The 12713-nt window shown below is 43.5% G+C and overlaps 1 protein-coding gene across 1 annotated transcript in view; it reads left to right on the forward strand.

Annotated features, from left to right (window-relative positions):
• Window positions 1-313: 313 nt before the first annotated feature.
• LOC311243757 (kin of IRRE-like protein 3) overlaps window positions 314-12713 on the forward strand; it is a gene marked incomplete at both ends in the record, with an annotated part of 153026 nt that continues 140626 nt past the window's right edge. The window contains one exon of the mRNA XM_084333099.1: window positions 314-452. Within this exon, the coding sequence (XP_084189225.1) occupies window positions 314-452 (139 nt within the window). The remainder of the gene's footprint in view (window positions 453-12713) is intronic.

A 12713-nucleotide genomic window follows, 5' to 3' on the forward strand; every position in this document is an offset into this window, starting at 1 on the left:
TATGTATCGGAGGAAGCATCTGATAGACTTCAGGGCTCCCTAGACCGACCAATGGGGGGCACATGCGCGCAACAACCAGGAAGGGGAGGGGGGAATTGGCATAACGACTAAATTGGGATGGGAGGAAAATACAGATAAAATAGGAGGAGAAAAAGTGGATAAAAAAAAATAAGGAAATGAGGGAAACCTCAACATCTCTAAAAAAGGTCTTTGAATGTAACTCACAATCGCACAGCTTTTTTGGAGAATCCAAGTCTGACCTGGTTCTGTCTGTTTCTTCTCTCTTCTTCCTGTCCTCCCAGGCACGGAGGCCATGTTTTCCCAGCAGCCTCAGGACCTGGTGGTGGTGGCGGGCCAGCCGGTGACCCTACCGTGCTCCATTCCCGGTTACCATGGCGTCGTCCTCTGGATCAAAGACGGCCTGGCGCTAGGAGTCGGAAGGGACCTGTCAGGTGAGGCGCGGCATTCATCACACCCCCCCAGCCCCCCCCCCCCCCGGCCTGTCGCACACCCTCCTCCATCACGCATCCTCCATTTCCGCCCCGTCTCTCCGTCCGCCCCGCGTCCCATCTGTTACCTTCAGCTTCTATTACTTACACTCTATCATAGAGCTGTCACGTTCAAATCTCTCCCCCGGCTGCTTTTTTGTCACCAGAAAGCCTCCGATCATCAGCGCCTTCCCTCTTCCAGATCTATCACTCGGAAGAAAAGAGGAAAGAAGAGAGACATATCCATGTGGGAACTCGCATGGTTGTATCTGTTATTATTGAGCTTTAAAATGGCGACAACGTCCCATGTTCGTGTGAACAAAGAAATGCTTCCACACTTGACAATGACATTAGTCAATACAACCAAACTGAGGCTCCAAGGCCACGGAGCTCTTCTGGAGATGAAGCAGCACCTCATTCAATAACACTGTGTATCAGGCAGCACATTCAATAACACTGTGTATCAGGCAGCACATTCAATAACACTGTGTATCAGGCAGCGCATTCAATAACACTGTGTATCAGGCAGTGCATTCAATAACACTGTGTATCAGGCAGCGCATTCAATAGCACTGTGTATCAGGCAGCGCATTCAATAACACTGTGTATCAGGCACCACATTCAATAACACTGTGTATCAGGCAGCACATTCAATAACACTGTGTATCAGGCAGTGCATTCAATAACACTTGTATCAGGCAGCGCATTCAATAACACTGTGTATCAGGCACGATAAGCGGCACTGCATTCAATAAGACTGTGTATCAGGCAGCACATTCAATAACACTGTGTATCAGGCAGCGCATTCAATAACACTGTGTATCAGGCAGCGCATTCAATAACACTGTGTATCATGCACCTCATTCAATAACACTTGTATCAGGCAGCGCATTCAATAACACTTGTATCAGGCAGCGCATTCAATAACACTGTGTATCAGGCACTGCATTCAATAACACTGTGTATCAGGCACGATAAGCGGCACCGCATTCAATAACACTGTGTATCAGGCACTGCATTCAATAAGACTGTGTATCAGGCACCGCATTCAATAACACTGTGTATCAGGCACTGCATTCAATAACACTTGTATCAGGCACCTCATTCAATAACACTTGTATCAGGCAGCGCATTCAATAACACTTTTATCAGGCAGCGCATTCAATAACACTGTGTATCAGGCACTGCATTCAATAACACTGTGTATCAGGCACGATAAGCGACACCGCATTCAATAACACTGTGTATCAGGCACTGCATTCAATAACACTGTGTATCAGGCAGCACATTCAATAACACTTGTATCAGGCACCGCATTCAATAACACTTGTATCAGGCACCGCATTCAATAACACTGTGTATCAGGCAGCACATTCAATAACACTTGTATCAGGCACCGCATTCAATAACACTTGTATCAGGCACCGCATTCAATAACACTGTGTATCAGGCACGATAAGCGGCACCGCATTCAATAACACTTGTATCAGGCACCGCATTCAATAACACTGTGTATCAGGCACGATAAGCGGCACCGCTTTCAATAACACTGTGTATCAGGCACCGCATTCAATAACACTGTGTATCAGGCTCGAAAAGCACCAAAATCCAAATGCAGAATGGGAAATCATGTGGCGCCGTTTGTCACGTATCAAGTATTTTAAGCTGGTAAATGGGTTTTTGAAGAGTAACTCACCTCCCCTAATTACACTGTGCCTCTTGCTTAAGTACCTTAATTGTTTAATTTGGAGAGACACCGACCGCCACGCTGTCATTCTGAGTAGCCCGCAGTTCCTCTGCTTGATGCCCTATGAATATTCATGACCTCTGTGAATACGGTATCAGTGGGACACATCGCTCCCACAGAATAAATATTTACAACCTTTTTAAGAGCTGACCTTATTGAAGGAGCAAAATCCATGAAATTATCATTTATTTACCGACTGGGAATGAGATCCATTAGGAATCTATACCCAGTGCTCGTATGGAGCGATGTTGAGTATCGGTATTCAGATTTTCCGCTCAACGGCTCCTCCATGGCTCCTCCATCACTTCAGAGGGAATCCATCCCTGTGTGTCTGTGTGTGTAATTACCATTCAAGTCGTGGCGACACTAACCCGTCCCTTCCACCAAGCGGGGCCCATTTTAAAAGGCGGAAGCCTCATATGATCTGAACCGATTAAATATGTATTCCTCCAGAGATCGGGGGGGGGGGTCTCCTACCCTCTGACCTTCACATAGCGCTCCGGTAAGCCTGCCCTGTCACCGATAGCGGTCGGTAATTAAACCTCAGTGGGCGACGGTGCCCTAAAAAAGACATTCCATTCCCCGGACCGGTCCTTATCAGACCCAGGGGAGGCTGGGGACATGCAGTAAACAATGGACCAACAGTCAGAGAGAGAGAGAGAGAGAGAGAGAGAGAGAGAGAGAGAGAGAGAGAGAGAGAGAGAGAGAGAGAGAGAGATAGGAGAGAGAGAGAGAGAGAGAGAGAGAGCGAGAGAGAGAGAGAGAGAGAGAGAGAGAGAGAGAGAGAGAGAGAGTGAGTGAGTGAGTGAGGGGGGGACTAACGATAGCCAGATATGGAAAGGCAGAGTGAGAGAGGGAGGGAGGGGTGGGGGGCAGGCATAATGGGGTGGGAGAGGGAGTCAAGGGAGTCAATGGTGATTTGGATTTTTAGCGATGACATTGTAGACAAACAGAAAAAGGAGCAAAAGAGAGAGAGAGACAGAGAGAGAGAGAGAGAGAGAGAGAGAGAGAGAGAGAGAGAGAGAGAGAGAGAGAGAGAGAGCACACAAAGAGAAAGTTGGCGAGCCTGAGAGAGAGTGTGTGAAAGAGTGTGAGAGAGTTGGAGGAGGATCAAGTTCAACCCTTAATGATGCATCAGTGAAGAGTTGAATTGATTGATTGATTGAACATTTTATTAACAGATTGCAGGATGGGTACAATACAGAAATGTGTTTAGTCCCTTGTTTGAGCCGAATCTGGGTTGGACATGATTTGTGGAACTCCCTCTGGTGTTGTGGTCGTGGTATTCACTGACATTTGGGAAGTATTTTGACATGTACATGGGTATCTTAGTGGTGTAGTGTATCTTGTAGACCAGGCCCATTGCAAGTTGCTGTACTCTGTCGTCTACTCTAAGCCATCCTAGGTTGTCAAAGTGGGCAGGGGTGAGGTGGGTTTTAGGAGTAAGGTCAAGCAGTAGTCTGACCAGTTTGTTTTGTGATGTTTGTAATCTTGTTTTTAGTGCCTTTGAGGTGCTTTGGTACCATGAGGTGCAAGCATAGTCGTAGTAAGCAGTGAGCACGGCCAGGAAGCAGTGAGTCTGACCTCAGACACGGACAGGCCGGAATATAAATGTATATTTCTGTCTTTCTCTCTTTCTTTCTCCCTCCCTCCCTCCCGCTGTCTCTCTCCCGTCTGTGAAAAGAAAATCCCCCGTTGCTTCTGTGTAAGTTAAGAGCGTCGCCGGCAGCCCAGTCTAACAAGAGAGCAGTCTAAGCGGCGCGGTGCGGCCGGGGGTCTGAGTGCCTCGCGTCGAGACGACTGGAAGCAATCCACAGCTGTCCCTCTGAATGGCCCGCGCCTACGTAAACAAGCAATACAGTCGGCAATAAAGAACGATGGCGCATCCACTCGCTAGATGCTCTCCGACGGAAAAAGCGTGAAGAAAACAAGTGACAGCTGTATACATAAAAAAAAGTGTGCGGCGTCAAATATCGCGCAGAGCATTTCTATAACACGGCTCTACTGTGCTATTCAGAGCAAAAGGCACTGTGTCTGCAATAGCGAGCCCGCCTGGGACCCGTCACCATTCAGAGGAGCAGTGATTAAACTCAGAGCCGTCTTTCGCCATTCACGAGTACAAATCAGAGCACAAAAGATGATTCCAATCTGTCCCCTGAATTCCTGCTCTCGCTTTTCTCCTCTAATTAAAGGGAAGTGGAGAAGCTCCCCAGAGCAGCATCAGAACGCGCGGATGAATGGTGTGAATATGCATGAAGAGGCTGTCGTGAATATCCTATCTCCTATGCGCGCGGCGACAATGACCATACAGTACTTACAGGCGGAGAGAGAGCCCACTAGTGAATCCTTCGAGGGGGAGCTCAGATGGAGCGACTGGGGGGAAAAGAAACAGTCATATTATGTTCTTAGGATACGCGGGGAGTCGCAGGGGACGCTTCTAGGAAACTGGAAGTGTGCCAATGGTCCCTGGCAGTACAGTATCTGACGAGCACATGTCCCTCAGTGCTTGCCTTGTTTCTGTATACAACAAATTAACCGTCAACCACCCGTTCCCAGCAGCAGCAAAGCGTTGATGGTGACAATGGGGGAAAATACACACACACACACACACACACACAAACACACACACATACATACACGCATATACACACACACACACATGCACACACACACACACACACACACACACACACACACACACACACACACACACACACACACACACACACACACACACACACACACACACACACACACACACACACACACACACACACACACACACACACACACACACACACACACACGCCCTGTTGCCATTGATCCAGTTCAGAGACAAATCCATTCCTGTCCTGATGGATTCATTAGCCCGTAATGGGCCTATTTTACATTGTTTGCTTTGGGTAACAACACACTGTCTGTTGAAGTAATTTAGATCAATGTGGAGTTACAGCTACATTCAACATAGTGTATAAATGATCAGTCTTCACGTGAGCCACTGACACACTGTTCATTATAGAGAAAATAATCCATGACCAGGTTGGTGTAATAGTGTAAAAGAAAAGGCAACAAATTCTTTCAACAGTGTTCTTTCCCAGCAACACTACAACCTGCTACCCAGTTGATTTAGAAATACTAATCCAGTTAATGAGTCCAATCTGGAAGCAAGTGTAGCACAGAAACACAAGCTCGCTGTAAAAGAACAGTATTACATTATAAATTATGTTCACTTGGCTGCAGGATAACATGCTGTAATTGAATGGATCACTTGTTTAAATACAGGATAACATTAATTTACTGAAGTTGACTGTTGCCTTGTTAGGATTATGAACAACAGAAACATTGTATGTACCTATACATATGTATACACGTACAGTACATACATACATGCATACACATATATATATATATACATACATACTGTACATACATATTATTACATACATATACATAGACATACACACACATGTATGCACCTACAGTACATACCTACAACATACATATCATACATTATGCACATACATAAATATAAATATATATATATATATATTAAACTAAATAAGACTTGTGCACATCTGGTCTATATATAATATGTTAGTGATAGGAGGGAACTCATTTTGTGCAAAAATGGAAAGCTTGCCAATGTTCATGAGGCAGAGTTATTACAATAGCCGATAATACATTTTCCCAATGATAAATCCCTATACGGGTGGACTGTGCGGGAAACTAAAGTGACTTCAGACTACAGGGCTCCCTATACTGTATGCTTTGAAGTTCACCGATGATTATAAATAAACTTAATGGAAGTGAAATGGTTTATCTGTGTGACCTTGTGCGGCATAACGACAGGTCCTCCACTTCAGCCATTATCAGAAGAATGAAACAGTGTAAAGCCCTGTTCCACTCAATGGCCATTAATGTTGCTAAATAGGAGCTTTTAAGTGTGACCAAGCTCTGTTAAGATGTCATCTAACATTTACTGTCTACTTTTAGCTCTGCTATCACTCAGTGAATGGCACATTACAGCAAGTCATGTAAAATGCAGAGAGAGATAGAGAGAGGGGGAGTGAGAGAGAGGTGGGTGGGGGGAGGTGAGAGAGGGAGAGAGGGAAGAGAGGGAGATAGCGAGAGAGAGCTGTTGGTTATTTTATCTGTAGATCCCATTTTTCGCCAAATCTCAGGAAGGATCCTGGTGCTGCCTACACAAACATTGACTCATCCTTGTGTGTTTTAGTGGCCCCATTTCATGCTCGGCTCTACGATCTCACACAGCTTTTATGTTTACGTTCAGATGTTCTTTTGTCCTTCCCTCCTCCCATCCTCCCCATGCAAAAGACCCTTAAGATTAAAGGCTACATGTGGGAAGATGAAATGGAGAGTGGGCGGCCGGCCCGACATATAAGCCAACTAACCGCCTGCTATTGCCACCAAGAGAGCTTGATGTCTTTTAAATATATATATTATGTCAATAGTAATCATACAAAAGCACATCGGCTGGCTTGCTATTACTACTTCTTTATGAGACAAAAATCAATTATACAGATTTACAAAGACAGCATGATACAAGCAAATCAAGCCACACAAAAATACAAAACACAGTAGCTTGGGAGCTGTAGGTGTGCGAATGATCAAGCATTGACAATAGTCAATAGCAGGGTTCGAAATTAACGGGGGCTTGGGGCAAAATGCCCTCGGAAATTTACCAAATGCCCTCGAAAATCAGTTAAGGGGGGCAAGAAAAGCCCCAGACAGTTTACTAATTATATATTATGCTCTACAGTGCGAGCATTTCACTCGTATTTGCCCCTAATAATATGTGTGTGCGAACCGGAAAAATCATTTACTTGCAGTGTGCGAGTGAAGATTACAAACAGCTCTGCTGTTAATAGTTCAGAAACTACAAGTCCCACATTCCACAAGGCGCATAAACGTCCAATCACAGTAGAGTTTCCTGCGGTGACACGGATGGTTTCATGCGAGAAAGGAAATGAAAACACAAACACAAAAATTCAGCCAGCCATGAAGCCCATTCATTTTTATTTTGAGCAAAAGAGAGACGAGGAGAAAGAGGAATCCGGCGAGGTAGCTAATGTTACTGAGGCGGATAACGTTAGCGAAGTTAGCAGACGCACACTGTGGGCCAGCCAGTGACTTTGGTGGTGTGTGCTATTGCACAGATGTGTGTCCCGTTCCTGTTTGCACACGCACATACACACACACACATAGTAAGCCATCACTGGGAACGCTCAGAGGAAAGGGCTGAGAATATCTGTGTCTATCTGTGTGTGTGTGTGTGTGTGTGTGTGTGTCTCGCTCTCTCTCCCTCTCTACATCTCTCTCTCCTGAACCTATTTCATTCAAAAGGAAGACATTGATGGACAGTAGCTATAGTATAAATTATAGCTTGGTTGTAGCTGAAACAGAATAATTGTATTAACTATTAATTAACTATTATTCAATAGCGTTTCAATTATAATGAATTAAATAATTGTATAAAGAATTTTCCATGTTCTGTCATCTAATAATATATTCCATTGCCTTTCCTATCTGTATCAAAGTCAAAATGTTGGTATCGTGACAAGACTACAACATACAAAAGCAGCTTGACAACCGATATCCTTTGCGTCTAGTATAGGCATGGGCCAATTTGTGATTTTGGTGGTATGTGCTATTTGCACAGATGTTTATCCCTTAGTATGCACACGCACAGTATAATATCCATGTAATAAATAGTTTGTTAATAAACTCTGTGTTACTTGAACAATTTTCACGTTCTCCTAAATTTCGATTTAGATTTTATTTATTTAAATTGTATTTAGCAGCACATGTGCTCCTTGGGAAAAAGGTTAGCGTACAGCCCTATGGAGACATTAACATTACGTTATCAAACATAGGGACGAAGACTGTAAAAAAAAGTGTTGACAATGTTTTATAATCTTTATGTTAATTTTCATCATAAAAATTCTGTGCCCCCGAAATACAAAAAAAGCCCCCGAAAATCAACTAAGGGGAGCAAAAAAAGCCCTGGGATTAAATTTTTTTTTTATTTCTAACCCTGGTCAGTATTGGTCACACAGAGGAGATGGGGGGCCCCCCAAATCAAAGTCTGCTTAGGGCCCGAAAAAGGCTTGGGCCGGGTCTGTTTGGCTTAATCGGCTGTAACTCATCCCACTAGAAGAAAATGAGGCCCACTTCATGCTCTATTAAAGTGAATGGGATCCGATGAAGCAACTGTCGGTAATTGGACTTTCAGAGTGCAGAGCTGGTTTCGCTAGCAGACGAACTCAAGGACTTAGGAGCCGTTATTGGGGCTATAGCCAGTCTATTATAGTCCTTTTGGGTGCTAAAACATATTGGCCCGCCTTTAAACTCCTCCGCGGTGAAATACAGAACTGGTCGAGAATCCCTGAAGTGAACATGACTCATAGCTTGGCTGATGCTGGGAAATCAATATTTTACCCCCTCTAACATTCGTTGGCGATGATCCAACATCAGGGGATTGGCACTGATAGACTTTTCGGATTGTGAGGGTAGAAGTGTAGGAGTCACTTGTGATGTGTGAAGTTCCTTTTAAAAAATTATTTATTTATCTTCTTTTTTATTTTTTACAAAACCACAATGTTAGATAGAGTGTTTTAATAGAGTCACGTCTTGTTCTACTGGAATGCCCTCTCCTCCTATCGGCTCCTTTCATCCCCGGATATACTGAACGTCCTCAGGAGGGAGAAGCTTCTTTTTTGTGTTGCATGAAATTCTGATCTTTTCTTTTTTTGGAGGATTTCTTCATGAAATGAATGTTTTCATTTCAATCCACAAAACTGCAATAATTGTCCAGCTCTTCTCTGTCGTCATGTTTTTGAAATCCAAAATGCAACCAGACATCTGCCTTTGCACCTGGCGGTGACGTGAGTGATGCTTTCACTTGATCCATGTTTTTAGATTCAAACACGTTGCACGAGATCTGGACACGAGACGAACAGGAAGGGAAATCGCATAATGATTACATTTGGGGATACAAATAAAATATATATATCATTATTATTATACATTTTTTTTATATCGATCTAGGGATGAAGATCGATTCAGAATCGATACTGGCCAGCGCTGTCCAACACGGCGGTACTGAATGTGGTAGACTGAGCCATGAATGAGACCCGAGGCTTTAATCACACACCACACACAATCCTGTCACTATATCAGCAATGTATTCCAGCCACTGCACTGCCACTCTTTATTAGACATTACCTTGAGCGGCTAGCTACCCCACTTGGTAAAGCCCAGGTTAATCCCCCTGGGGAAATGCAGGTGTCATAGCAGCATGGGGGAAGGGGGGTGTACAGACAGACGGGGTAATGATAGCTCTAAATAGCTCAACCTATAGTGAACATATCGATTAGCTACAAATCACCATAATACTGTTCATCACACCAAAGAGATCAAGATAGGAGAGGGAACTGAAGGTCGTTTTTAATTTTTTATCCACTTTTGATCCTCTTTCTATTCTTCTCCCATCCCAATTACCCGCTGTGCCAATTCTCCCCTCCCCTGTCTTGAACGTTGCTCGCATATGCCCCCCACTGGCCGGTTGTAGGGAGGATAGAAGCCTTGCATCACGTGTCCCCTCCGATACACGAGGAGGCAGCCTGTCACATCTTTTCACCTGCCAGCCGGAGTCGAACCTGGTGTCTCTTGCGTTGGTGACGAGCTGCGCCACCCAGCCGCCATGGAACTGAAGGTAGTTTAGGTGAAGTTCACTGCTGCCATCATGTGTAGCTACTCTTCCTGCATATCGTTAGCTAGCAGTAGCACTATGTAAAAAAGATTACTGAGAACGAAGATGTTAATCTCACTCACCAAAAACCACTGCATTGTCCACGAATCAAAGCAGACTGGGCAAAAGTGACCAGCAGTCAGTTACAGTATCTCAACTCCTTGCGGTCTTTGATTGAATCGGGAGTCCGGGAGGGACAGATAGAATTCCCCATTGCGAGTGGGGGCTGGTCACTAGAGGGCGCTAGCCCCCCCCTGGTGGAAAATGGATTTTTCTATAATAGTAGATTTCGACCCCTAACAATATAATAAACATTTAAAAAATAAGTAAGAATTACTCATTTGAAGTATGTTTGTGTTTAAAATGGACAATAACGTGTAATATATAACATATAAATCATTGTTTGTGCTTCCTGTTCATCCCCTCTCTTCTGGGGCGATAGAAACATTGCCCACTGACACCCAGTCAGTGCACAACGCAAAAATGCACATAGCAACATAAATGCACGTAGTAACTTAAATTTAGCCAATCAGTATCTTCAAATATGATGCCTAAAGGGCGATTCATTTATCGCCCCAAGCAGAGTCAGTGTGTTATGGAGTGGGGACTGATGTGATGACGACAATGATGAACGCAGGGACTGAAGAGACAGGGTTACAGCCATAGACGTATATAGGCGTATATATATCTATGGTTACAGCTGCCCCCAAATTCAATAATATCTCGTCTAGAAAAATAAATGTATAAAAAACGGCTATATATATCCATGGGATATCACAATATTACAATACTATCCAAATATTCAGTGGATAAAATGTATACGTTCACACTAATAAAACAAATTGTCTATTGGCTGAGTGCATATGGCATTTGTGTGACATCACGTCCGGAATCACGTCAACCAGGAAATAACTAACACTGATAGTTGTTGTTGGCCTGGTAGTTGTCGAAAATGTATAATAATCACAAGATACATTCAGTGCTGGATCTAACAAAAATGGATTTATGGAGACACATTTATGGTTCAAGCCCGGACCACAAAGCTTCTGGAAGGGTTAGCGTGACACGCGACGGCTCTTCCAATTCGTACTGCGGTGTTCTAACGGCAACAAAAGTCTCTCAGCCTCTGTGTTATGATATTATCGGATCACATAATATCAGACCCGGATCACAACGACAATGCCCCCACACAACCCTACAGGGGTTTGGTTTACAAACATGTCACCTTTTTCACTTCTTATCAGTTTGCAGGTCTGGTTATATACTGTAGTTACTGAAACTGAGTGAATATGGCACAGCCCCACATACTGTAGAATATTTTTCACCAGTATCAGTGGGCCCCGTTCCCCGTACCTGGATAACTGAGTTAGCCGGATAATTTCCAGTCAAGCCTGACTTAAGCCGGACCTTCCCATTCCCCGACGCTCGATTGTCTAAATCACCATGACAACAGATCAAAAAGTTTGAGCCTGGTCGGGAGCAGGGTTAACTTCAGTTAGCCGGATGAACCATGGCCACGCCCCCGCAAAGAAATGACAGCTCGCTTCCTGAAATGATTCTCACAGTCTAGGATCTGCATTATACCATTCTGAATTACGTTTCTGTGCTTCGTTTTCCTAGAGGGGGCTTTTGAAATGTATAATAATAGAACTAAATGCTGATAATAAATCATATTGAGCCTATAGATTTACTTTGTCCTAAATAAAATAATGCACGTCATATACGGCGCTCTGAGTCGCGATACACGCTGCATGTGGTTATTTTAATAACGGCGCATTGCAAATGTGAATCCCGCAGGGATATTTTTAATGAATGAAACCTATCGGCCGTTTGGCTCTGATTAGTTTCATATATTCTCCGCTGTAGATTTGCTTAACGGAGCGCCCGGATTGTGTTTCATTCAAGCATAAAATTGAAGTGTCTATGCGGGGATTGTGGTTTTTGTGTGATATTGTAACTGGGATTAAAATGTCTGATGAGATGCGCTGTTTGACGGATTTGAGAAATTGAATGAGCCGTTGACGTCACATTAATGCATTTGAGAATAAAGAGATAAAACTTCATTCAAAAGTAAAATATTCTAAACACGGGTCTCTCGTCCATTAATGGATAAACAATGAATTTATCCCATCTGGCACAGTGGCGCAGCGGCTAGTGCTGAATCCTGGCAACCGGTGACCGGTGTTCGAAACCCCGTGTTTCCAATATAATTTTTTTGGAATATAATATTAATGATTATACGCAAAAGTAGCCTAGTTTTAAGTTAAAATATTATAAATCTACATGCATTGAGGATGTCATTCTTTATATAGCTCTCAACGTGCACCAAATTGAATTATTCCTACATTGCAAAAAGAAGGAAAAGACTAGGATTCGAACCCGGGCCGTCTGCGTGAAAGTCAAAACCACAAACCGTTACACCACAGTGCAGATTAGTAAAAGATCCACCATACATCAATCAATGGGTAAGAGAGCCATATCCTTATTCTGTATAACAGTTAAACTAATTATTTTCGCTAGCAAGATCTCATTTGATTATTCAATCCATAAACCTACTGCCAGCAGGCAAGTTTAAAGAAATATAATCTGATTGATTGGGGTAATGAGGGACTTAAAATTAGCCTATAGATCATGCATTTAACTGGTCGGCGAGGCTATTGAGCCGTACTGCAATCTGTTAATAAAGTTTTAAATCAATTAATCAATC

This window comes from Notolepis coatsorum, assembly GCF_963971535.1.
Source record: "Notolepis coatsorum genome assembly, chromosome: 1".
Taxonomy (NCBI): Eukaryota; Metazoa; Chordata; class Actinopteri; order Aulopiformes; family Paralepididae; genus Notolepis; species Notolepis coatsorum.